The sequence below is a fragment of the Podarcis muralis genome, chromosome 11, assembly GCF_964188315.1.
Source record: "Podarcis muralis chromosome 11, rPodMur119.hap1.1, whole genome shotgun sequence".
In the NCBI taxonomy this organism is placed as follows: Eukaryota; Metazoa; Chordata; class Lepidosauria; order Squamata; family Lacertidae; genus Podarcis; species Podarcis muralis.
This window is the reverse complement of record NC_135665.1, coordinates 32,110,973-32,137,519: the sequence shown is the minus strand read 5'-3', so window position 1 is coordinate 32,137,519 and position 26,547 is coordinate 32,110,973. Positions and strand designations below refer to the sequence as shown.

Here is a 26,547-nt window from a genome sequence, read left to right as displayed (position 1 = left end):
GTTTGTTTTCAGTTGTTTGAGCACTGAACTGTTTCCTCTGGTGTTACACAGTTGATAGTTTTGAGTAGTCAAAGTCCAGATGAATTCCAGATAAAAGCTGTGATCCAACGGATCGGATACTCCAGAGTATCCTGATTTATCTAAGAGTTTTCCCTTAGAATTTGCTTCCTCAAACTCCTCAAATGCTTATAGTCCCCTAAGTTCAAATAGGAGGTTAGGCCCTTTGGAGTTCCTATAGCTATATGTGGGAGCCACTGTGTTATGCCTGGGAGATCTTGGTTGAAATCCTCACTCAGGCACTAACTTTTCTGACTGATGTTGGGGTGTGGGAACTATGCATGCTATCTGGAGTGTGTGTGTGTATCTATCTAGTGATTGGACCTGGGACATTCTGCTTGCAAAGTGATTACTGTACCCCTGAGCTATTGCCCTTCCCCAAGTATATTAGTGCCCATAACTAAAGTATTTTTGCAGCAAGCTTCTCAGCTGATCCCTATTTTACCAGCATATCAGTTGTTGTCTATAAAGTTAGGGTTGTCATATTCCCAAAAGTGAAAATCCTGACACAGTCGCTGAGCTGCCTGATTCCCAGATGTGTCTGGGGAAACCCGGACGTATGGCAGCCCTAATAAAGTATATGAATATTGCCAACGAAATCATAAACTTGTTGTCAATACATATAATTGGGAAGGGCTGTACTTCTTTTCCCCCAACAGTTTTGAAATAAGTGAACTAAATGGAAGTTTGACATTAGTGGCATTCCGGGACCGAGGATCTTATGGTAAAGTGTCCTTGTTCTTGTATGCTCAGAATCTGGAAGCACATCAAGGGCTGGATTTTAATTTTTCCTCACAGGTAAGAACTAACCTTAATACAAAAATACTTTTCACCATAGTACCAGCCAGCTAATTTGTTTCAGCGGTGAAATATAATCAGACAACATGCCTAGTTAGAATTTTTGAATTCTAGGGCTGGAAGGAGAAGAAAGGAGAACCGAGAAGGGAAAGGAAGCACAAACATCTTGACAGGTTAATAATAATAATAATAAATCACATATGGAACCTTTTTCATATGGTGAGCACATATAGTATGAACATAAGAGAGGAGAGGGATCGAGCCCACTTGCAACCTCTGGGCATTCACCCAAAGGTCAGAACAGATCTATTCATGTATGCTCAATGCACCGTATGATCAGGAACCATGAGAAAGGCAGGTTTCACAGCTGCCTGGAGAGAGCTTGTAAGTGTATATATTATATATAGACATGTAGGTTCAGTTCTGACCTTCAGATAAGTACTTGGAAGTGAGGATGAGAGGCAGATAGGATCACACTCCTGAGCTCCACATGTGCCTTGAATACTCATTTGTCATTTGAAATGGATTTATAATGTCTTTAATACTTACCATCACTGGTTTGGAAAAGTCACCTAAGATTTGCATCTTTCTTCCTATCTTTATTTATTGAATTTTTATGAAGTATTGAATTTTGAAATGTTCTAAAATACCGTGTCATTGTGTTTTGTTGCTAGACACTTTCTTTTGCTGATGGAGAAAGGTATAAATATGTTGATGTTATGATTTTTGATGATGAGATTCCTGAAGGGGATGAGAGATTCCAGCTTATTTTGACAAACCCATCCCTTGGGTTAGAGTTAGGCGAAAACACAACAGGTAACATTAACTAATCTTAAAACTAGTTCTGTATGTTGTGATTACAGAATTACATTGTACAAACCATAGTTAGCCCTAGTGGATAATTATGTGTTTTTCCTCAAGACTGTTAAATTCCAACAAGAGAATTAGCCAGCTACCAACACTGTTTATTATTTGTGTGACAAGAAAATTAGCAGCAAACAATCTGTGGTATTGTTTTGCAATTAGGTGAAGAAATAGTAACATCACATGTTAAATGTTGTAGAAAGGAAAACACATACTTAATAGTTGATTTTAAGATCCAGCATTATTTTGGGGTTTTATAGCAACACCTTTGCATTTTTGCTCCTGTATGTATAATATGGGTAAGATTATCCTAGATGGATTTTAATAATTGCATTCATTTTCTGTTCAAAGCCACTGTTACCATCCTTGCCAATGATGATGGCCATGGAGTTTTGTCCTTCAACAACAGCGAACATTTCTTTCTAAGGGAACCATCAGCACTATATTTAATGGAAAGTGTTGCAGTACTAACCATTATCAGGGAGCCTCCTCAGGGAATCTTTGGAACTGTGACTGTCCAGTATCTTGTGAGAGAGATAAATTCTTCTGAAGCATCTATAGATTTGGCTCCATCACAAGGCTATGTTGTTCTAGAAGAGGGAGTCAGATTCAAGGTAATATGCAGGTAGTTATTACAAAATGGAAGAAATGTTACTTGGTTTCATATAGGGATGAGGAAGAAATTCCTATTTTAATGAGAACCTATACTTATTGTTTTCTGTACCAATATACAAAACAAAACTTTGCTTTCCTTCAAAATTCACACACCTCCAAATTTTACGATGCAATTTTCCAACCCAAAGATGTGTTACAATAAACTGTATATTAGGGGAAAGTACAGAGTAAAATGCTTAGATTAGCAAAAAGTATGTACAAAAACACACTATATGTGAGAATTTGCATGGTGGATCATTCAAAAAGAGGGTTTTCTATTTTTATATGAAAATGTGATTTCATTGTCTGAAATGTTACAGTCCAGAATTCCGCCATTTTATTATGTGTAACGTGTAGAACAGTTCCAATATAATATAGTGAAGTTGGCATCTATCTACTTTCTGTTTCGAAAATTCATTGTCATTGTCTATGCAGTAATTTCACTTTATACATTTGTTTTCTCTTACAGACTTTGCATATAACTGCCATACTAGATACTGAACCAGAAATGGATGAACATTTTGTTGTTACCCTGTTCAGTCCAACAGGTGGAGCCAGACTGGGCACAAGAGTAGAAACATTTATCACAGTGTTGCAGAATCAAGCCCCATTGGGACTTTTCAGTATCTTCCCAGTTTCAAATAGGTATACCAGCAATGCCATCACAGTAAATGCCATTTTTTGTTTGTGGATAGGATATTGTCCTGCATTTTATGTTGGTTCAATTATTCATTTTTAAAAATTTATGTTAAAATACTGATAAATGTAGATGCTTATAAACCCATAAGTCAAACATATCTAAGATATATCATTAAATACACAACTATAAGCACTGATATCATTACATATTTTTCATTTTCATAACTCAATTAACTGTTGTCAGCTCTTAACAAAAACAACTATGTTCTGTTTATTACCTCCTAATCCATAAATTTCACTTACTTTAGACAATCGTGCTAGCCAACATACCTTGATAATCTATTCTTTAATAGTAGATGTCTTCGGATTCTACCAGTGTTTTGCATCTAACTTTTTTTTGTAGATGTCCATGAATCTGTTTACTAAAGAACGATTCTATTTTCATAAAAATACCTTAGAAGACCCAAAGTAAGATGATGGGAGTTATGACACTTCATAGTTTGTCATTTTATTAATTGCATTTACAGGGTGGGATCCAGAATATCCCTTGCATGAACAGGCGTGCTCCTTCCATTTGAGGAAAATAATGAAATTCAGAGGAAGCTCCCACAGGAGGAAGGGGGAAAGGGGATTTTTTTTTCCTGATTCCCAGCCTGTACCACCTCCTACAGCTTTCCTTGTGGCATAGGGGGCGTCAAGGGAAAGAGGAATAAGAAAAAATGGTCCCCTCCTTCTCCATCACAAACATTACATGAGCAGAGCTGCTCATGGGACCGTCAAATCTGAGTCGCAATTCCCACCCCACCCAGGACAGTTTGCACAGCAGAGTATATCTACTACATATGTAAACATATGTGTTAATTAACTTATTTGGGGTGAAATAAATAATATAAAACCTTATAGTGATTTTCTTTCATGATAGTGCAAATGAATTTTGTCATCCCTATTGTAAGCACAATGGAACCTCGATTGTCGAACGTAATCTGTTCCGGAAGACCGTTCGACTTCCGAAATGCGTTCAACAACCGAGGCGCAAAGGACTGTCAGCAATGAGAAAATGGAAAAACACACAGCGGAAGCCGTTCAACTTCCAAGGTGCATTCGGAAATGGAAGCAATTACTTCCAGGTTTTCAGTGTTTGGGTTCTGAAACATTCGGCTTCTGAGACGCTCGAAAACCGAGGTTCCACTGTATTATATTCCTGTCAGACTCCATAACTGCTGGACCTAGTGGATCTTTTTACACTTAATGTACCCAATCCCATGGTTTGGAGGATTGAATTTGGAGGATGGAACAGGCCTCAGATCCTCATTTTGTGAAGGCCCTCCATACCCTAGTCTTATGAAGGACATTAATTTCTTTACTTTAGTAATGGTCTCCATAACTTTTAGGACAAATTCTCTCATAATTGAAGAAGGCAACACTACAGTCTACTTGAAAATATCCCGGAGCAATGGGATGAACACATCAGTGAGTGTGGAATGGGAAACACAGTCTGATACTGCATTTGGGATAAGTAAGTCAATTCATGAGTAGGTTTTTTAAAATCAAATATTACAAATTGGCCTAATAAAACAAGGAGAACTAAGTTGTACCCAGGAGCTGACTTGACCAATGTCACTGGCTGTAAATCTATCACTGTTTTCTCTGCTGCACACTTTTTCTTCTTTTGCGTTTGAGATGAGGTCCTCACTTCTATAATATGCGGTTCTCTTTCTTTTTTCCCTGCCAATCCACACAGTAACTGGTGCATATTTTCTTCTTGTTGCAGAAGGTGGATTAAGCGTGTTGTCCATTTTACAAAGTTTTGCAGAAGAACCAATATCTAGCTGGTGCTTCATTGCAGCCGGGGACTCTCTCTATGGCATATTGTTGCGGACGTACCCAGCTGTAAATTCTTCAATATTCCAGTGGCGGGGAGTTTTCGTTCCTGTTGAGGTATATACACACTGTTATAAAACAAAGTGTTCCCATGTGAAAATAAAATGGAAAGAACAGCACTCAGGAACAATCCAGATTAATATTAGCACTGTTTCAGGACATACAAAATATTGCAACAACAGTAACAGGGAGCCAGTGTCCAACAACATCTGGTAGGCCACAGGCTTCTCGAACCTGGATCTCTACGGGCTTGAAGTGTTGCCAGTTGGTGGGGCAGGGCAGGCAGGGCAGAGCTGCTCACCTGCTTTCTCAACATCAAGCACCACCGCTGGTTCCTTAGAAGCTAAGGCACAAGGCACGGAGAGCTCAGTGTGGTACGAGCACAGTGGTAGGAATGTTGGATTGGCTCCGCCAGTGCGCCTGCACTGTGCTTAGCTTTCTGCACCTTGTACCCCTCCCTCTCAGCAACTGGCAGTAATGCTCAGTGTTGGAAAAGCAGGTGAGCAACTCTGCCCTGCCTCACCAACCATTACTGCATGCTGTTTGACAGCTGTGAGAACAGAATGATGATCTAGATGGACCTTTGATCTGATCCAACACTCTCTTCTTATGTACAGAGAATCTCCTTTGGAACCTGCCTTCATCTCACCTTAATATAACATTAAATAAATGTTTTTGTTTTAAAACAATTGTTCGTGCATGGTACTAAAAGTGCTTAAGTCATTGACTCCATGATTTTTTCCCCTTAGGATTTTAGTATTGCGAATCCTCATCAATGCATGGCATTTCAAATCAATGGTGCTTCCTACCTAATAATTACTCATGGTGGAATGAAACAAGATAGACCTTCTAACAACACTGTGTACTCCTTCACCCCTGGATTCCAGATGCTACAGGTAACATTTTTAGTTCATCCAAAAGTCTTTTAAACCCAATATACTTACATAGATTTGGTGGAGTGCATTCACTTTCAGCATCCTTTCCTGTGATAGTTGTCATATAGTTGGAAGGGGGTCCAAACTGGGCTGGAGTAAGGGGCATTCCCCCCTTGTTTCCCCAATTTAAATCAAGCTCCAAGCAACAATTAGGTATAATGGAGGAAATGACAGCTACCTATTTTGTATCTGTTTCCCATCCCCTCTTCAGTGGGAGTCCTGGGTCTTTAAAATTTCATTGGGGCCCTGCACGCCCGCCTCTTGCCTTCTGTTCTTCTCCATTTGCTACATTATAGTACAATATTAAATAAATTGCATGCGTGTCTATGCCCTAAATTTGATAAATCTTTTCCCCCCTTGCAGATCCAGACCATCTTTGTGCCAGATAGCAGTGATATAAAGTTTTTCAGTTTGGACCAAAGCCACTACTTGGTTATTGCAAGTTGTATGCCTGAATCCAATTCTCTCCAGGTTGAAAGATCTTCCTTATTCTTCCTGTGTAATGTGTGCTTGTTCTTTAGACTGTTGAGATTAACATATTCAGAACTTTTGCAGCATTCTGAATGGTTTAAGCATCTGAGTAGAAATAATACACCAAATTCAATTTTATGTAATTGAAGTAAGAAGATGGGGGCAATTTCTGTTGTTGTTCAATACTTTGTAAATTGACTGCAGATGCTTACTATATATTTTCATAAACAAGATTTCTAAAGCACACCAATAAATATAGCTAGAATAAATATAGCTAAAATAAGCTATATTATTCTGGAGTTGTCAGAGGTGCTTCTTTGCTTACTGACTAAACTGCTTGTTCTGGTATAGACAAATAATAAGTTACAAATTTGGGTTGTATTGGACTTGCATGTACCCTATCATAGCTTTCTGTTTGTAAGTACTGCATTTGTTTCTGATACTTTCATGAATGCTTCAGTTGATCAGTCAACCTCAAGCTCATTTTGAGGGTGTGACTTACAGGAGGCATGTCCCGATTTTTCATATCCTAAATAAACACCATGCCAGTATTTCATATGTTTAATACATTTATATCTCAATGTGGCATACATACTTTCCCTCATCCCCTTTTTATCCTCACAACAATGATCCTGTGAGGTATGCTAAGTTGAGAGTGAGTGAGTAAGTGGACCAAGTTCACCCAGTGTACTTCATGGCTAAATGAAGATTATGAACCCTGATCTCCCAGGTCCTAGTCCAACACTCTAACCACTACACCACACTGGCTCTTAATGACTGAATGTTGGGCTTAATGACATTTTAACATGACTTCTGTTTTCTTTGTGTATAGTCTTAGCTGTAACAAGAGGTGTTTTCTTCTCCCCCTCATTTTCCACAGATTTTCCTCTGGGATAATGGCATCTTTAGATTCCATCATCAGCTCTCGGTGAATGGAGTTCTAAGCGTGGATCTTTTCTCAAGGGGAGGCACTACATATCTAGTTGTGGCTCCATCAGACACCTCACATGCTCCTCTTTTATACCAGTGGTCAGATAACAAATTCAGAAAGCTTCATGAACTGCCAATCAATGGCGTAACAAGAGTCAAAGCCTTCATTTCTGGATCTGACATCTACCTAATTTTTGCAAAAGGTATTCATACAAACAAGAGCTGTTTGACAGAAATACATTAAGATTCAGCTGTTACTATGGAAATAGAAACATGAAATGGGAACGGAAATTACTTCTTTATGACTCTTATCAAGAAAATGTTTCTGTGGCCTCTTTATTATATAAAAATCTTGTCCTTGCCAATGTAAGGTACACTTATGATATTGAATAATAAAAAATGGTAATAGTAATATTATTATTTTTTCTTCTATCTTGTTCTTCCTTCAAAAGGAACTCAGGATGGCTAGCAATGATCAAATGTGCAGCATATACTTTTTCAAGAAGCACATCAGAAGCTAGTAATTTACAATTATTTTGATTTCTACATTTTATTTGATTCTTAATTTTTAAAAATATATTTCTCGAATACTTTCACTTAGGTAGAAATTAATAAATAAAATCCCAGAAGTTGGTCCCATCTGTGGTTCTAGTTATATCATACTTTCGCTTTTCCTGAGGTACATAAAATAAATAAATATTTTCAGGTACTACGGCGCTAGTCACTATGCAAAATATTACCTGATAATCTGGCTAAAATGTTTGCATGCAAGCTTATGCTCTTCCTCTTCTTATTCTCCACAGGGCCCAACAATACATGTGAAGTTTTTGTGTGGGAGACAGGACAACCTTCATTCAGGCATTTTCAGACCCTTTTTATAAAAGCTGTAAATGAAATCCATACTTTTGTTCCACCCTCAGGTGTAGGTATGTGGGTTTTTTGGTTGGTGTGGGGAGAAGGTCCTCTTACAGCTGGCTTCTACAAAATGCTTCCCCCACACTTTGTATCATCTCCTTGTTGGAAAAAGCATGTACATGGCAACATCATGTATAAATAGCACAAATATTCCTTTTTGCTGCACATGCATGCTGAGAGATGTTGCAGTTGGCCATGGTTTCTCAGTGTACATATGCAGGAAAATGATTGGGATACATTTATTCTGGTGTCAAAAGGTGTTTGAAGGTCTGAATCTAGAGCATGATACTTAAGGCATGTTTTTGTTGTTTTGTTGCTGATATTACCGTATTTTCTCTGTATGGCATACTAGCTCTGTGTAGTACCATGGAGTTGCATGAACATGAAAATGGAACTAATATACTGAAGGATATTGATGCCAGGTTTAGAAGAAGCAAATAAATTAATGCAGGAAACAATCTTCCTATGAAATCGAAATGAAATGTCAATATTAGACAGAAAAATAAAAAGAGTTGATGAGACAGAAGTAATGCTAATTGCTAAAGCAATTTTATCCAGGCAGAGCAAGCATTTCATTATAGTTGAAAACCATTCTTTTCTAAACTTTATTTTTCATATTCTAAAAAATAAGTTGAAAACTTTACTTGAAGTAAAAATATAAAGAGGAATTAAATGTTAAGCAAATGCTTAGATGTAACAAACATTGAAAGCAAACTAACCAACTAGCTCTTCTTCTTTTTCAACATAAACATTTTAAATTTGTCCCTCTAAAGTTCTTTCCTTTTTCTGTTTCTTGATGCAGGCCATTTGCTCTTTGCTAGCAAGGATAAATCAGCTCTGTATTCTTGGAACTCAGAAAAAAACCAGCTCTCTCCATTGCTGGAAGCCCCTTCTGCCAATCATTTCACCACTGTCAGTGTAGTGTCTCTTAATTCCAACAAAAGTCTAATTGTCTTGTCTGCAGAATCCTACTCCTATGTTTATGAGCTGACTGCAGTCTCCAACCAATCAGATTTTATACCGAGGTAGGTTCCTGATTTTATCCATTGACTTACAAGCAGACGGAGTGAGTTTTTCCTGTCTAGTTTTAGTTGTAATGTCTAAAACAAACTTTCATATCCACAATCTTCTTTCTCTTCCCATTGCTTTAACTTTATGGGACCCTTATATGATCCTATAATCTACACATCAGTTTTGACCCTTTGAATATCTAGTGAACATGCTATAGTCAGAAAGCTTTGTACAAATCAGTCACTGAGAATACTATCTGTGGAGCTATGTAGAAACCCAGGATAGAGTAGGCAGGGAAAGGGGAGTAAACAGACATGCTGTAGTAGGAGCCAAAATAGTCAGGATAGAAGCCTCATCTGCATTATACATTTAAAACAGTCTAATGCCATTTTATACAGAAATGGTTCCCCCCAGTGAATCCTGGGGACTGCCATTTAATAAGGGGTTCTGAGAGCTGTTGGGAGACCTCTGTCGCCCTCACCCTGCAGGCAAAAGTCTTTATTAATCTGATGTATTGCTCAATCTAGTCAAAAACACCTCCTCCATCTTCTTGAGTTCAAAGGAGCTTAAAGTTAAGGTGTGTTCTACTCATAACCATCCCTACTACATGCTGGCTCAAAAGAGGAAGAAAATACAATATAAATTGTTTGCTTAATGTATCTATGAATAATATGTTTCTTGTAATGCTACATAAAATACAACAAATGGTAACTGAAAACTTAGGAGTCAAATTTATACCTTTTAATTATTATGGTTTGTGATACATTATTTTTGCACGACAAACCCATTTTTTTTGCTATAGTTGTCTTGTATAACTAGTCTTTAATTATAATTATGCTCTCTATATGTGTTTTTATGCTAGTTCAGGTGAACTGATATTTGAACCTGGAGATCAAGAAGCTGTGATAGCAATCAATATCTTTGATGACACAATCCCGGAAGAAGAAGAATTTTTTCGAGTATGGCTGAAAAATCCAAAGGGTGGTGCAGAAATTGGTCCTAATGGTTATGTTACCATAATTATACCACCAAATGATGATGCCCATGGAGTTGTTGCTTTTGCCCAGGTTATTGAGTTATACTAGAATATATTTGCAATAGACCAATATCAGAGCAATGTGAATACTTAGATCTATTATTCTGATGCATTATTATTTTTTACACCTTCTTTATATGAATGAAAATAAGTATGTTAGATGTAAGGCTACATAAAATCATGTCTAAATGGTTCCCCCTTGCAAAATAGCCCACCATGTTATTCACTGTAACTTGGAGCTTTTTATCATGTAATTCGCTTAGCTTACAATGGAACAAATTATAATAATACATGAAATTAAATTTACTGCATTTGCACCTCTTAGATTAGGGTATATATGTGGATTCCATCTCCCTTAATTTTATCTACAGAACAAACCTGTGAGGTTAGTTGGTCTGAGAGAGAATAGCTTGCCCAATATCACCCACTGAGCTTCACTGCTAAGAGGAGCTCAGACCCAGGTCTCTAGTCCAAGTCCACCATTCTAGTTGCTGCTCTATGCTAGTTTCCTGAAACATATGAGAACTTGGACTATTTTAAAACATGAAGTTAATGTATATGTAAAACTCCTTATATATTGATTGGGAAATTAAATATGAAGAATCAAGTCTGTCCCTCCCCCCCCCCCATGCTACTTAGCTGTAACCTTTTTATGCATTCCTGTTGAAGTTGCTCACATGCTTTTCTATTTCATTTGTACATTTTTTTAGAATTCTTTATTTAAACAAGTAGAAGAAATGGAAAAGGACACTTTGATCACCTTGAATGTTGAACGCTTAATAAGTACCTATGGGCGTGTTACAGTACAGTGGGAGGCCCATGGGAGCATTAACGATATATTTCCAACTTCAGGGGTGGTACGTATTTTGTCAAGCTGAATATTAGCTGCAGAAAATGTGTAAAGCTCTAATTACTAGTATACAAGCAATCTAATTAATTACTAAGTTGCATATGTAAGCACTAAAAAGTTTTCTTCTATTGACTTGTGATGTCATGGATAATGACTTGGTCATTTGAAATGCAGTTTGGTTTCCATTGTGAGCAAATGCAGCCATTATGAGCTCCTGAGGGGCATGAGACCATATGGGATATGAATAAACCAGCCTAAATCATGAACTACTTATTGCATGAGCAAAAGTACAATCTGCAACATGCCTAATTTAAGCCTATTCATTTCAATGGCTCTAGTAGATCTTAGTTGAATTCAATCTACTGTTTCTGAATCAATGTTTTATCCTAGGCTACTTTTAAAACATTCTGTTAAATATTTCCCCCTCAAAATCTTTAGATTACATTTTCGGAAGGTCAAGCCTTGTCCACAATCACCTTAACAGTCCTCGCAGATGTCATTCCTGAAGTTGCAGAGACTGTGATTATAACTCTTACTCGTGTCAGCACTATGGGAGTTCTGGATCCCAAAAGAGGAGCCACCATCGATCCAAACAGAGCAAAAGCTGTACTTTCCATTTTGCCTAATGACATTCCTTACGGCACAGTAGGATGGCATACAGACTCACTCTTTGTTAAAGTAGCAGAACCTGAAGGTGAGTCAATTCTGTGATCCTGTGAAAAGCACATTTTCCTGTGATGGTAATTTGTTTTAACCGGTTTTAATATCAAAATTTAAATTGCTGTAACCCATCCTGGGACCTGCTGGTGATGGGCAGGTAATTAAAAATATTTCCAGATATCTTTATGAGAACAGTTCCGCTTTACAGAGCAGTCTTGATTGGGGGCAGGGAAGAAAGAAGTACACCCACCTATTGGCTTGCGCCAGCCGTTGCTTCCCTTGTCCTCACTACATCAGCCCTGAGGAGAGCCTGAGGACCCAAAGTTGCCATCAGCCTGTCCCTTCCTTGCCTCAGAAAGTTTGGGGACTTTCATCTGTGGGGGAAATGCTGGCCATAGCTTTCAGCTCACCTTGGTGCAGCCGAGGCTTCCACAGTGGTGGAGCCCACTATCTACTGGTGCTCCTCTTCACTGGCAGACGGGAAAAGTTAAGATAGTCCTCTTAGTATTTTTTTTCTGCCTAATGAGTTAAAAAAAACCACCTTTGAGATGCAGTGATATAGCAGTGAGATCCATATATTTTAACAAGAGAATGTACAGTATTATCTCTGCATCCTCCATCCATGCATTTTGTACTTGTGTCCGAGTACAAAACACCTTACGAGGCTTGCTTCGCAAAATATTTCCACCCCCTGCTGTAGCACAGGGCTTGGACTCGCACGTTTTAGCCATCTAAATTTGCTTTCAGTCATGTCCAGATTGGGCAGATTTCCTTGGCCCTGTTAATGCAATTTTAAAAATTGTAATTTATTGAATGAGTCGTTGCTGTTCAGTTAGCCCTGCTGGATGCTTTTCAAGTTCTGACTCTAATGAAAGGGAGCAAAGCAAGGCAGATCTCAACATTTGTTGCTGATTCATTGCATCACAATGTGTCCTGTTATTTCAACTGTTGTTTTATTTTAAGTAAATATATTGTTTTATTCATTTTAATGGCACTCTTCAGCTGAAGAAAACTCCAGGAACAGCCTGGGATAAGGCAGCCCCTGTCTTAGGCTTACAATCTGAAGCATATGACACAAACAGAAAAGGGGCTGGAGCATGGTGGAATCAAACTCTGGCACCACTTCTTAGTTACTTGGTCCTTGTAAGGACCAACCAGAATAAAACTGAGTTGAATCAAATGTACCGATAAAAAGGTAAAGGTAAAGGACCCCTGACAGTTAAGTCCAGTCACAAACAACTCTGGGGTTGCGGCACTCATCTCGCTTTACTGGCCAAGGAAGCTGATGTTTGTCCGCAGACAGTTTTTCCGGCTCATATGGCCAGCATGACTAAGCCGCTCTGGCAAAACCAGAGCAGCACACGGAAATGCCGTTTACCTTCCCGCCGAAGCAGTACCTATTTATCTACTTGCACTTTGACGTGCTTTCGAACTGCTAGGTTGGCAGGAGCTGAGACAGAGCAACAGGAGCTCACCCCGTCACGGGGATTCGAACCGCCAACCTTCCGATCAGCAAGCCCAACAGGCTCAGTGGTTTAGACCACAGTGCCACCTGCATCCCTTCAATGATAGGATACGGCAAAGACATGGAGATTAATGAAAAGTTGCAAACAAGTAAAAGCAAAAAAAATGTCACCCCTGTCTTTGCTTAAAATTATGGAGCACATACTCTTGTACTCTGCCAGGGGTGGCCAACTCCCAAGAGACTGCGATCTCATTAAAGACTGGCAGTGTCAGGTCAAAGTTGTTGAGCTTTTCTTAGGAAGGAGAAAGGCCCATTTTGGGGGGAGCAGGGCAAAATGTTGAGCTTCTTTGGGGGAGCCAGTGATCTACCACAGATGTTCAGTGATTGACCGGTAGATCATGATCCACCTGGTGGATGTGCCTATGCTAAATAATTTCCTACCTCTCTTTGAAATCTTTAGGAGCCAATATAGCTTTGAAGTATTGTAAAGTGCTACTAGCCCTAGATTTTGATCATTTGCCCCCACCTCCAAGAAATGCTTCCACTGCAGCTATAACTCACTGAACTAGAAGAAAATAAATCTATTCTGTTTCAGAAATTATATCAAAGACGTGTTGGATAAGAGATCCAATGTGGAGTAATGGTTAGAGTGCTGGAATAGGACTTGGGGGACCAGGGTTTTAATCACCACACTGTCATGAAGCCCACTGAGTGACTTTGGGCCAGCTAATGTCTCTCATCATAACCTACTTCACAGGTGTGTTGTGTGTATGCCGCCTTTAACTCTTTGGAGAAAGGGTGGAATATAAATGTAACAATAAATAAATATTTTAAAACTTTATTACAAGTTTTTTCTCCAATCTTTTCAGAGAAACCCACCATTGTTACTTTACATGTTCTTAGAGAACAAGGATTTGCTGGTGATATCAGTGTGCAGTTGATCCCCCAGCCCATTCTTTCACTCCCGCTTGTCAATCAAGCCATTGAAAATGAGGATTATAGGTTGGAAAACAAGACCATTATTATGCCAGCGAACATGACAATGGCTTCAGTAAATGTAGTCATTTTGCCAGTGAGTATTTTAATATATCTTTTTCCTTCACTCATGCAGCTCTCCATGGTTGATGTGACTAAGCAGCCAAACTCTACCCAAATTCCTACGCCTAGTAAATGACAGTTCTGATGACTGGCAAAAGATGCAGCATGCCAGATCATCTAGCAAATAGGCAAATTCACTTCTGCTGCTTGTTACTCCACAGCTGCTGCCTCTGTACTCTGTTGATCTACTTTGTTTGTACATGAAGCACATGTGAAAAGGGTGTGGGAGGATGCATTGTGATGCATGAGGCCATGATGGGAAACAAAGTTCACAATCAGTGCCCTACAGATTGCATCTAAGCAAGTTCTGCTCAGAGCAGGCCCATTGAAATTAATGGAACACAATTAGCCATACCCTTAATTTTATGACCAATATGGGATACAATCCTATGTTCTCAAGATGCACTTTGATAACACACATGTGCTAAAATTCAGCCAGGTTTACAAAGCTCAGAATAGAAGAAAATGTTTATTCTAATTTATTTGACTGGACTCCTAAACCAGCTGCCCAATTCTTGTTTACAGTTGGGTCAGTGCACCCATTACTGTTTGGAGTCCTAATCTGTGTAAACACCATATATTTAAAGCACATGACTTCCCTCAGAGAATCCTGGGAATTATAGCTCTTTGAGGGGTAAACTGTGGTTCCCAGGATTCTTTGGGAGAATTAATGTGCTTTGAATGTAAGGTTTGTAACTGCTGAGATTTTCAGGCTACAGTGATTACTCAGAAATAGTTTCTGCTCTGTTTTATAGCGCTTACTCCCATGCATAGGATTACCGCCTTGGTGTCTGCTCACTGAGACTGGACTGAGGTGATGTATGAACTAGGCCAGTGGTTCTGAACTGGTGGTCTGTGGACCCGAGGGAGTTCACATAACCCACTCAGGGGGTCTGTGGCACCATTCACAACAAAAACTACCACAGAGATATCAAAATTGTCAAAAGTAAGGGGTCCATGGCTTGGCTTTTGAAAAACAGGGGGTCCGCAGTACTTAGCTAATTGGGAACCACTGAACTTGGCCTAGAATCAAGTACTATGGCCAAAATGCTAGCTCTATATAAGTGTGATGGGGCCTTTATATTTTTGCGAGGGCAATTTACATATACAATAATAAGATGCAATTTCAGTGCAATATTTTCATAGGCAAAAGAATGGGGGGAGAGTGTGTCCATTTTGCTATAGCTCCAGTATTTGAGAGATTCACATTCCACCTTTCCATTTGTCATTTCCACCCCGACAGGATAACATCCCAGAATTACAGGAGATATTTGTAATCAATATTAGCAGTGTACAGTTGCTGGACTCATCCCTTACTGGCGGAGGGCCAAGTGTGAAAAGACTTGGCTTAGAAATAGCTGAGATAACAATTGAAGAGAATGATGATCCTAGAGGAATATTTTATTTCAGTGCTGCCAAGGTGAGAACAAACTGAAAAATGTCAATGCCCCCATGCTGTCATTATTCTTGGTCTCAGTAATCTGAAACTGACTTTGTTTGTAGATGGTTGGGCTGATTGGGGCATTTTATATCTCAACTTAAGAAGCTGAGATATCACTTGCCCTGGGGATGCCAGTGTGGTGTTCTTTCATCATCCCTGATCAATGGTCATGTTGTCTGGGGCTGATGGGAGCTGGAGTCCAACAAAATCTGGAGGTCACCACATTGGTCACCCTTGCACTAGCCTTTCAACCACACATGCGACCTCTTTGTTCTACCTTTTGCCCAAGTCATGAGTACATTTGAGTTCACAGTCTGAGTCCCCAAATAGCTGAGCTGTGCGTTCATACAATTATTCACATGCAACATTCAGCAAGTGTATAGTCTGTGCACCTATGCACTCAGCAGTTGACATGTAAAAATCAACAAGTGTATGCTTTTTCACACAAACACTTGTACATGTGCAGAGACAGCTTGTACAGTGTAACATGGGAGCAGGCCTATAATTAAACAAGAAAGTCTATAAATAACCATTGTTTCCTGTTTCATCTGAACCAGGAAAGCTACGGCTGCTAGGCTTGGAACATGCCAGATTTTAAAACCAACTTCAAACCATGGTTTGATATCCTGGCTTTTCTATGTCAGAAATGCAATTGTTATAGTGCTCTGAATAACTGTCCCAAGCTGAATTTAAAATACTGCTTTCTTTCCAGGATATGAGTGGAATGGTAGCTGGCTTTGAGGTTCCTCCACCAGATAATGTTCTGAAGCTACTAGTTGCTCGAGGGGCAGGAAAATTTGGATCAGTAAATCTGTATTGGGAAGCCACACCTGTCACTGCTAGCCTGGAAGACTTCACGCCATCATCCGGGAACCTAACATTTGCTGATGGAGAAGTATGGAGTATGCTGATGCAAAAATTCACAGCATTTTAGATCATCTTGTACTCCTTAGTTTCTATGTTTTCATGACTATGTTCTTCACATGATGAATGCAGTTAATCACGTGACAGTCCCATCACATGCCCATCACATTTCCTCTCTTTAAAAAAACAGAACAGAACACAGGCACAGCATCATCCTTCTCATATTCACAGCTTTTCATTCTTCATGTGCAATTTGTATGGAAGATTTGAAAGGGATTTGAAAGGCCCCCTGCATAATTCCCTATGTCTCTGGCTAGCAAGGTAAAAATGTACCCCAAAAGCAAACACAGTTTTATACAGTTTTCAAAGGTCAGCGCAGAATGTTTAATCTTCCCTTAGGATTTTTTAAAGCACCTGGTACATACACTTGTTAGTTTCAACAAGGACTGTACGCTCTCTGTGTTTGGATTTATGGCAGGGTGCCATTCGCTGATTGTATTGTCTTAAGTCGCAGCATGCTCATCATATAATGATATATGTCACCTATTTCATAGAGTTTTGTTTTGTTTTTCCAGGTGACAGGAGTGATAGAGATCACCATCATAGATGATGACCTTGTTGAGTTTTTAGAGATGTTCACTGTCACTTTAGTCAGAGTGACAGGTGGTGCCCGATTAGGGGAGGATGTGCAAGTGACTGTCACTATTCCACCAAATGACTCTCCTGTTGGCGTATTTGGGTTTGAAGAAAAGCATGTAAGTGGTACAATTGGGAATGTTTGTGTGGTGCTGGTTGTGTAGCTATTGAATTACCAATTACTTAAAAATGTCAGGGAAATATTGAATGAAGCATCCATCCAAATAAAACTACTTACATTTTATAAAACTTTTATAATGCATACATATTATAAGTGCTGTTGTTGTATAACAAAACCAAAATGTAAAGCTGTGGATCTTGAAATGGCAGCTAATTCACCCCAAGAAAGCATGTGGCTGAGAAAGGGAAGAGCTTCTTCTTTTGCATGTTTTTCAAGTAAACTGGAAGTTGTTCTGCCAGTCAACACAGTATGTCAGCTGTGGGGCTGCCTCCATTCCTTGTCTCCATATCTCATGAGTCCAGAGGCTATATAGCCTTCCTTTATTCTTTAATCATTTAAAAATTATTATTTCCGTAATTCTAGTAGGAATATTTCTTTAGGAACTACAAACCTACCCCTGGGGCTGAGAGCAAAACTAGCTGCTACAGAAAACATGGCAGCCTGCCGCTGAGTTTCTCCTCCACTACAATTTAGTACAGCTTGTCTCATGCCCCGGTTTCATGTCATCATGCTGTGTGACTCCTTTGCCCCTGCCAATGATGGAGAAAGGGCTTGGGGAGACACAAAGTTTGATCATGTCATGACACAAAGTAAATTGCAGTACATATTGTTAGAGGAGGACATCATTTCTTAGGTCCTAACTTTTCACTGATAATGAGCTGGTTTGCACAACACGGCAAAACATGCTGTGGCTTAGGAAGACCATGCAAATGTGTTGGCTTGGTGGGGGAAGATGCTCACAGCTGCTTTGCTCCTCTCTGGTTCTTTTACTGCTGTATCACATGGAGCTAATCAAAGGTTTGGCTTTGTGCGTCATGGTTAAGCTCTCTCCGCACTAACCATGGAGAGCTTAGCTCACCATTGTGCAACAGTAGAAAAAATGGGGGAGGAGCAAAATGGCTGCAAACTCCTGCCTGGGAGCCTGCATATTCACACAGTCTCCTTAAACCATAGTTTGGCTTACTGTGTTGCATGAACCAGTGGCTACTTTAGGCCAAAGGTGATGGAAAGTGCCATGATCAAAGTTGCCAGGTTTATATTTTCGGCATTTTTCACAGGCAAACTCTCCACATAAGACAAAGTAGCAAAATTGCTTGCATATGGTATGGTATTTTTTAAAAAATGGATTTTTCTCTGTAAATTGAATTTCAAAATTGCTTCTTTGATTTCCATGTATTCCAGTGTTCCAACACAGAGCCTCATGAATCTTTGGTTTGCTTCCTTACCTAGTTAGTTTTATTGTTAGAAATGCACATAGTAGCCAGGTTCAGTACCAGAGAAAGGATGTTATTTGTAAGCAGGTTTTTAAGATAGGCATGTTCCAGATCATCCTCAAGCCTGTGGTTGCTAGGAGACTGTTGTGGAGGAAGGACACTAGGTTATGTCCGTATGACACTGTAAGTGGTACATGCTGAGCAGGTTTATAATTAAATGTAATAAACAAATTCATTTGTTTCACAAATGTCATCACTGTTTCAGATGTCCAAAGGAGAAAACTGAACATTTCCCACAAAGTTTGTAACATTTCCGTTGATGGGTTTTGCTGAATGATTGTTCTGTTGAATCAAATACTAGTATTTTGTATGTTTCCCACCCACTTGAAAAAAATAAAATAAAAGAAGTAGGAAGTATGAGTCACGAATCAGAATGTTGAGTGTAGAGAGCAAATAGATGTTTTAGTTTCAACCTAGAGAGGCTGGTATGTGCACAGAAGTTGGCTGCTGCTTCTATACAGTTCCCTCCTGGCACTGGATCTGTGCATCTGACACTGGGTTCTGTATTGGGGGTTCCAGTACTGGATCAGGTACTCCATGTGTGGTACTTAAAGGATGTTAGTGCTGTCTTTCTTTGGACACCAGGTACTTGGTGTTTTGTTGTGTGTGTGTGTGTGTGTGTGTGTGTGTAACTTCCACTTATTTTCCCACGTTAGCATCCATATGTGCAAAGTGTGACATATCTGGTCTAACCTTTTCTTGCCTTCATTGTTTTAGGTAACCGTGAAGGAGCCCCAGTCAATTGATGATCCTGCCGCAAATGTGTTTCTTACTGTAAGTCGGAGTGAAGGAGGCAAGGGAGAAGTTCAGCTCATTTGGATACTAGAGGAGGCAGCTAAGTATGATCTCACTCCTCTCAATGGGACTCTTCTCTTTGCTGAGGTAAACCTACTGTTTTCTTCCATTTCCCTTTTTTCTTTGATGCTTGTGTATCCTTCTACCAGTATATCTGAAGGTCATGGAACTGAAGAAAACAATCTTCTATATGAGGTCCTGAACATGCCTAAATACCCCTGAATACTATCAGCCGTACTTATAGAGACAAATTGTTGTGTTGTTTGGCCCCAATGTGGTGCACTATTTGCACCGTTAACTTGACTCAGAAAGTAAGCAGGAAGATTTATTCAAGATCACCTGTGGTGAGATTGGTCTGGCTTTTACTGCTGCTAGAGAAGGGGTGACAACTTCTCTTCCAGATGAGTCATTGCCACATTTTTTTCTGAGGAGTCCATTTTCTACATTCGTAATTAGACACCTTCTGCTTCACCAAAGAGCCACCTGAGAGGCTAAATCTGTCTTGACAGAGTGTTGTTGTTGTTTAATTAATTAGATATGGTAAATTTTGCTTAGAACTGAAGGTACATTCTCTTCTGTTAATATACTAAGTGACAGCTGTAAGTTGAACTATTGTCTGCTCCATTCTAATACAGATGGAATCCCAAAAAACCATAGTTTTGCAAGCAATTCAAGATGGTCTGTTGGAAGGTGATGAAAGTTACACAATTCAACTGGTCTCTACTGATGGCACAGAGATCTCACCAATAAATGGTAAAAATAAGGGGGGGGGAAGCCATTTCCACTGAATGTCCAAAGACGATAAGTGCTTGAATTACAGGGAGGCCATGGGGATCCAGCTGGCCTGCTTTCATGACTTTCCCCTTACCTGCTGTTTGTAAAAGGTTACAGAGTGGCATAATTTAGGTAAATTTGGGTAGAATTAAGGAGTGGATTTGATTAGGTGGCTCTCCGCCCCCAACATTAAGATAAAAGTCTTTTACTGACCAAGTAAATCAATGTTTGTGAGGCCATTAAAAACATGTGTTTTGGTCAAGCTGTGTTTTGAACTTGAAACTCAAAAATGTTGTCCTGAACATTCACGTTAGCTGTTATTCTGATACCTGAGTTCTCAAGGGATAAATTGTGTTGTGTTTTAACATACTTCGTCCCTCCTGAAATTAAGAGGGGAAGGCTGTGTCTCACTGGTAGAACATCTGCTTTGCATGCAGAAGGTCCCAGGCTGAAAGCCTGACATCTCCAGGTGGGGCTGAGAGAGACCCCAATCCATAGCTGTCAACTTTTCCCTTTTTAAAGGGACATTCCCTTATTCTGAATAGGATTCCTCGCAAGAAAAGGGAAAAGTTGACAGATATACCCCAATCTAAAAGCCTAGAAAGTTGTTGCTAGTCATTGTAGACAATACAGAACTAGATGGACCAATGATATGTCTCAGTATAAGGCGACTTTCTCTACTCCTATGAAAATAAGGTTTAATTCGAACTGGTATTCAGAGTAGAAATGTAAAACTGCGTTCTGAACACCTGCAATAAATTTCCTTCTGACCTCTCAGCATTCAATGGAGTTCTTGCCTTGCAAACAAACTTATTAACTGCTGAGCACTAAAGCTCTTGTTTGTCTCAGCAAATAAATTAAACTGAAAAATAAACTAATGGTACTTTATAGAACAAGAGGTGATAACAAGGATTGTCTTACAATTTAATTGCAGAGCCTAACGCTAGTGTATCGCAGTGGCAAATTTACATTCCTCCCCCCCCCAAAAAAAAGTTTGACCTTGGCAATAGTGAGAACTAAATGAAAACTCAGCTGAGGGTTCTGTTCAGCAAAGTCACTCAGCTGACCAAAGGCCTCTGTCAGTGGAACTGAGAGGATAGCTATTTTTTGTTACTTCCCTTCTTTCATGCAGCCCCCTAAGCCACCCTAATTCTGCTGCAGAAGGTACCTAAAATCTCTGCAGTTTTCCCCCCATGGCATGGTGTGTGTGGCTTCCCTCCCTTTTCTACAGACAGAACAAAGCTGCCATTGGATACAACCTAGTGTCATGAGCGCCCTGCGAAAAATGTGTCTCTTTTGTATGTGTAAGCCCCTCTGGTTTTCATCCAAAGAGAAAACAGAGTAAAGATTAATCAGTTATGTCAGTGTTTTTTGTTTTTTAATTAGGAAACTTTTTTTGTATTCACAGGTGTGGCAACCATCACTGTACTGGGAGACCTGGGAGCTTCTGGGATTGTTGGGATAGCTTCATCATCCACCCATATCCTGATTGGAGAGCCCATAGGAAAGTACAATGGGACAGCTTTTATTGGGTAGGTACATCTCTGAGATCTCTACATTCATTGTAAAACACTGTTGTAATCTATAAATTTGTGTCAATGTGGATTTGCCAAGAAGCAGATCCCACTGCTGTATATATGGAGCTTTCTTTTCTTTTAGGTTTTACATTTTTGATGAGCAGAATTTTAAGAGGACAAAACAGTTAATCTCCTCATTTCACATAGCAAACAAGGGGAGCCAAAAATAAAACAACCCCCCCCCAAAACTTTAATCTGTCAGTATAGCCTATCCAAAAGTATCAAAATTCAAGTCTAAAACATTTTGCACACTGCTAGTAGATGTCTTTGTATCCCCTGTTTGGTTGCATAAACAATAAAACAGGGCCAATCTGCCACAAAATAACTTTTACATTGTATTCCTTAGCTAGATGCAGATTATTTGTTAATTTTTCCAACATATCAACTTGCCAAACTGTCTTATGCCAATTAGCTAATGTGTCACCCTTTAGGTCCTTCCAGTGTTGAGCAACAAGAAGAATGAGAAGCTTTATAGCAATTTGCAGCTTTATGGGGTTTTTTAATGCCCTAACCTTGTCAAAATGTCCTCTCATTTGTAGAAATCTCAAGTAATTCTAGTAGTTTCCATTCACATCACTGGATGACAGGATCTGTGGCTCTCAAACTTAGGACACGCATACACAATTATATCCACATCCAAATAAAAAATTTGATTACTTTATGGAATATATTTCCAAAAAGAGCTAAACTATTTGCAGTGTCTGTCATACAGTTTGCGTCCCTGTTCCCATTCCACAAACCTGAACTGCCGTGTGCCCCCTCCCTAGCCAAGTACAGTGGATGCTCGGGTTGCAAACTTGATCCGTGTGGGATGCACATTCGCAACCCACAGCGTTTGCAACAACCAAAACCCGAAAGTAACCCGTTCCAGTACTTCCGGGTTTTGGCGGTCTGTAACCCGAAAAAAAACGCAACCTGAAGCGTCTGTAACCCGAGGTATGACTGTATTTGTTAAAGAAAAATGAACTATGTAATAAATGCACATTTACTTTGGCCCTGAGATTCCCACCATCTGGTGAAAGCTTTAATTAATTTTAATTAACTACGGGAGGAGTCATCACTTATGCTTTCAATTAGACTGGGGAATCTCAGAGTTCTTCCCAGTCCTTCTCTAGTTATAATATTTTGGTGGGTGACCAGCATGCCGGCATGCCAAGCACACACCACACACGAGATGTCAATTGTTCTGATCCCTTTCCAGAGTGCTGCTAGACCAAACCCACTACTTATCTCAACATGCGAGGAGTAACAGTTTTGACCGCCACCACTTCCACAGCCTAGCTGCAAAAGCTTATGATAACAGGTGCTTCTTATCTGAGGCACCCTTTCTTTGCTTCCAGTTCTGTGCTTATGATTGTTAGAGAAGCTGGCGTCCAGAAGCACTCTCAGAATACTCAGGAGTTCACATTCCATGCAGCTGCAGGCCAGATTTTGATACGCCATGCCACATTATGAATAAATGTTAAGACTGAAACAAAGTACCTATATATATTGTAAACCTCCCTGTGATCTTAAGATGAAGGGTGGTATAGAAATTAAATAAACAATAAACAACAATATATTTTGTGACAATTCACATGAGTTCAGAGATCCAAGAAACGGCTGTTTCGGTACACAGTTTCCCCATTTTAAAAAACCCAATAATTTGCTGCAGCTTTATTTGAAGACGGGGGAAAGATCTGTTTAGGATTGACTGCAGTGTTTGTAATTGAAGGGAGAGCCAAAACCATGAAATCAAACTTGAAACCTGACCATGCTCCTGTTATTGCCTGCAGCCTAGTACGTGGGCCAGGGATTTTTGGAGAGGTCACCGTCTCCTGGAATATAACACCACCTGATCAGAAGAAATTTGCTGAGGTATCAGGAATGTTGACCATGAAAGACAGGCAGTCTGCTGCCATCGTACTGATACAGGTATGAACTACATATTTCCCCCCCTCCCAGCTGAGCAATCCTATACTCTCATTACATGGAATGGGAGGGGGAAATACGCTGCTGCTATGCAAGGGTAATGCCCTCTGTGTCCTCTATAGACTATGCCAAAGAAGGGAGGGGAAAACACGACACAATGACAAATCTCCAAATGGCACAAAAAAGCAGTTATGACTGCATCAGTCATGTAAACCTCCAGTGTCCACCAGCAGGAACTGTGCCGATGATGTCCACATGGCACTTGCAACCACAGAAGGAACTAATGAACTATGGCAATTGGGAAAAGACCCGAAAACTCTTGCCTGCATCACAGCACACATAGTGACCCCATAGTGCTCCTTCACCCCATGAGTTCCAGTGCCACAGACAGCAGTAGCCCCACTATTGGGAGCCCCTGGTTTGAATCCCTTTGTGCTGCTCACAGGTGCAACTTTGGATCACAACATGCACAGGGGACTAACAACAATGACACCCACAACAACAAAAAATGTACCTATTGGGACTCTAGGAAGAGAAGTGACAGCAATGTGCTCAAGTCCTAACTTGTGCTGCTTTGTGCAAAGTGCTCACTTTTTACGCAGTGCTCTTCTCCACAGTTCCTCTCAATACAGTTTGCCCTTATGAGCTCTAAGTAGGCAAGACTGGAGGCCAGAGAAGGATAGCTCCATACTGTGTGTCCTGTCATCTAGGTTATGGTATTAATTTGTGGGGTTTTTATACTGTAGGGGGGAAACTGTGATTGGGTGCTGACTTGCATCATATACTATACTAAGTTATTCCAGTGTGTGTATGATGGTGTTGGGTTTTTTGCAGGCAGATATTATCTTAGAGTTATTTCTCCCCTCATCAAATCCAATGGGATGGAATTCCTTTAGTCAGGTCTGTGTGACTGGTCTGCAGGAGTATAGGATACAGCACAAGTGGGATGCTCCTCTGTGCTTCCCCAGTTCCACTCACTACTCCAACCCATTTTAACTATTCTGCAGGTGCCTCTTTGGCACTGTGGCTGCACTGGCAGGCTCTTCTATCAGTGTATTCCAGATGTTGTTCCAGCATAGCTACCTTGACAGTGGCCTATCTGATGTTGTGCCACTGTCACAAGGCTTCTGCCGCATTTGATAGCCCCTTCACTCGTATACATCGAGTATGGGCTTGTGACCGCAGTGTTCCATGTTGGTTAGATTTTGCATCTTGGTTCACATGTAAATGGGCTTTCCATCAAGGTGAACATTGCAAAATTGCTTCCTGGTTTGTCTGCTTGCATTTCTTTAGGCTCTAGATGACGATGTTCCGGAGGAAAAACATCACTATCAGTTTCATCTAAGTGGTATCAGTGATGGAGGAATCATAAATGAGTCTGCCAGCACAGCAAACATCACCATGGCTGCTAGTGACTTCCCCTATGGGAAGTTTGCATTCTCCCAGGAACTGCTGCAGACGTCTGAAGAAGAAAAATGGGCAAGTGGGGAGTTCACTTATTGTATTTATTTATTTAACAAAACTTATATACCACTTGGTTTGTAACATAACCTCTAAGCAGCTTGTAAGAAGTAGTAAAATTATGAAAACAGTTGAAAACAAAAATAAAAATATTTTAGAAACAGTTAAAATCAGCAAAAAACTAAAGCAAGATTCAAGCATGTCTGGGTAAGCTTGCTTAAACAAAAATGTTTTAAGCACAATGCAGAGTACTAACCACTATACGATCATGGTCATAGTGTGCCTCTACCCTAAAATAATGGTTTCTTACAAGTGTGTAATGAGTATTGTGCGGCACCTGCAACAGTTATAACATACAGCTGTAATCAACGTTACAATGCAACATGATGAAGTGTCATTGGAGCCTTAAGGAATGCTTGTCCTCAACAGGCTAATATCACAGTTGTCCGTTCACATGGATATTACGGGCAAATTCGCCTCTGGTATCAGGCGATGAATGGAACTGCAGTTGAAGGCATGGATTTTACTCTCATGTTCAGAGAGGTTACTTTTGAACCTAAGGAGACTATGAAAACTATTTATGCAGAAATCCATGATGATGAGCTCCCTGAAGGTCCTGAGGAGTTTTCAATAGAAATGACAAAAGTTGAACTACTGGGAAGGTAAAAATAAATTTCATTGCATGGGAGAAGATTAACCATGGTGACAGAATTTGCTATATGTGGTACATATATATAACAAATTTAGTAACCCTGGATATCCTACTTGATGTTATGTTTTGGATTCAACTGTAGATTGCAAGATAGAGATTAATGACTCGGCGGCGGCGTTGTTGTTGTTGTTGTTGTTGTTGTTGTTGTTGTTGTTGTTGCTGTTCTTCTTCTTCTTCTTCTTCTTCTTCTTCTTCTTCTTCTTCTTCTTCTTCTTCTTCTTCTTCTTCTTCTTCCACCACCACCACTACTACTACTACTACTACAATTTGCAGTTGCCCAACCAATCTGTATTGCAAACCAGAACCAAATCCAGGCTCATTCTCTTGGTATGAAACTATGGTTAGCAGTGCAGCTATGTCTGAACTAAACCAGTTTGCCTCAGGACAAAAACTGGGACACCCAGGAATCTGAGCTGATTGCCTAATTTCTTTATATTTCCCTTCACATACTTCTGCAAGTGGATTTGATTTTACGATAAAAGAAAATGGACTGCAAGTTGACCAACCCCCTGAGATAGGAAATGCCTCAGTAATAAAAATCATTATATCGAAAAGTGACAATGCAGAGGGCATAATTGAATTTGATCCACTCTATACAAGTCTGCAAGGTAGGTTAAGGATATAGCATCGTACAGCATTTTAAAGAGCAAGTGAATG

At 39.8% G+C, this 26,547-nt stretch overlaps 1 protein-coding gene across 12 annotated transcripts in view; it reads left to right on the top strand.

Moving 5' to 3' along the window:
* ADGRV1 (adhesion G protein-coupled receptor V1) overlaps positions 1–26,547 on the top strand; it is a 235,158-nt gene that overhangs the window by 78,941 nt on the left and 129,670 nt on the right. For 11 of the 12 annotated variants that reach the window (XR_013394656.1, XM_077936222.1, XM_077936224.1 and 8 more), the window contains 25 exons: positions 717–855; positions 1,530–1,671; positions 2,071–2,333; positions 2,843–3,018; positions 4,404–4,528; positions 4,784–4,950; positions 5,643–5,789; positions 6,192–6,299; positions 7,180–7,432; positions 8,033–8,155; positions 8,947–9,169; positions 10,018–10,222; positions 10,902–11,048; positions 11,480–11,735; positions 14,036–14,238; positions 15,508–15,684; positions 16,418–16,600; positions 17,145–17,324; positions 19,378–19,542; positions 20,091–20,208; positions 21,638–21,761; positions 23,582–23,720; positions 25,011–25,196; positions 25,608–25,840; positions 26,350–26,498. Coding sequence is in view for 11 of the 12 variants with exons in the window: in XM_077936222.1 (XP_077792348.1) it covers positions 717–855; positions 1,530–1,671; positions 2,071–2,333; positions 2,843–3,018; positions 4,404–4,528; positions 4,784–4,950; positions 5,643–5,789; positions 6,192–6,299; positions 7,180–7,432; positions 8,033–8,155; positions 8,947–9,169; positions 10,018–10,222; positions 10,902–11,048; positions 11,480–11,735; positions 14,036–14,238; positions 15,508–15,684; positions 16,418–16,600; positions 17,145–17,324; positions 19,378–19,542; positions 20,091–20,208; positions 21,638–21,761; positions 23,582–23,720; positions 25,011–25,196; positions 25,608–25,840; positions 26,350–26,498 (4,331 nt within the window). In the remaining variant the exon portion in view is untranslated. The remainder of the gene's footprint in view (positions 1–716; positions 856–1,529; positions 1,672–2,070; positions 2,334–2,842; positions 3,019–4,403; positions 4,529–4,783; positions 4,951–5,642; positions 5,790–6,191; positions 6,300–7,179; positions 7,433–8,032; positions 8,156–8,946; positions 9,170–10,017; positions 10,223–10,901; positions 11,049–11,479; positions 11,736–14,035; positions 14,239–15,507; positions 15,685–16,417; positions 16,601–17,144; positions 17,325–19,377; positions 19,543–20,090; positions 20,209–21,637; positions 21,762–23,581; positions 23,721–25,010; positions 25,197–25,607; positions 25,841–26,349; positions 26,499–26,547) is intronic. The other variant, XM_077936223.1, reaches the window with a different exon arrangement.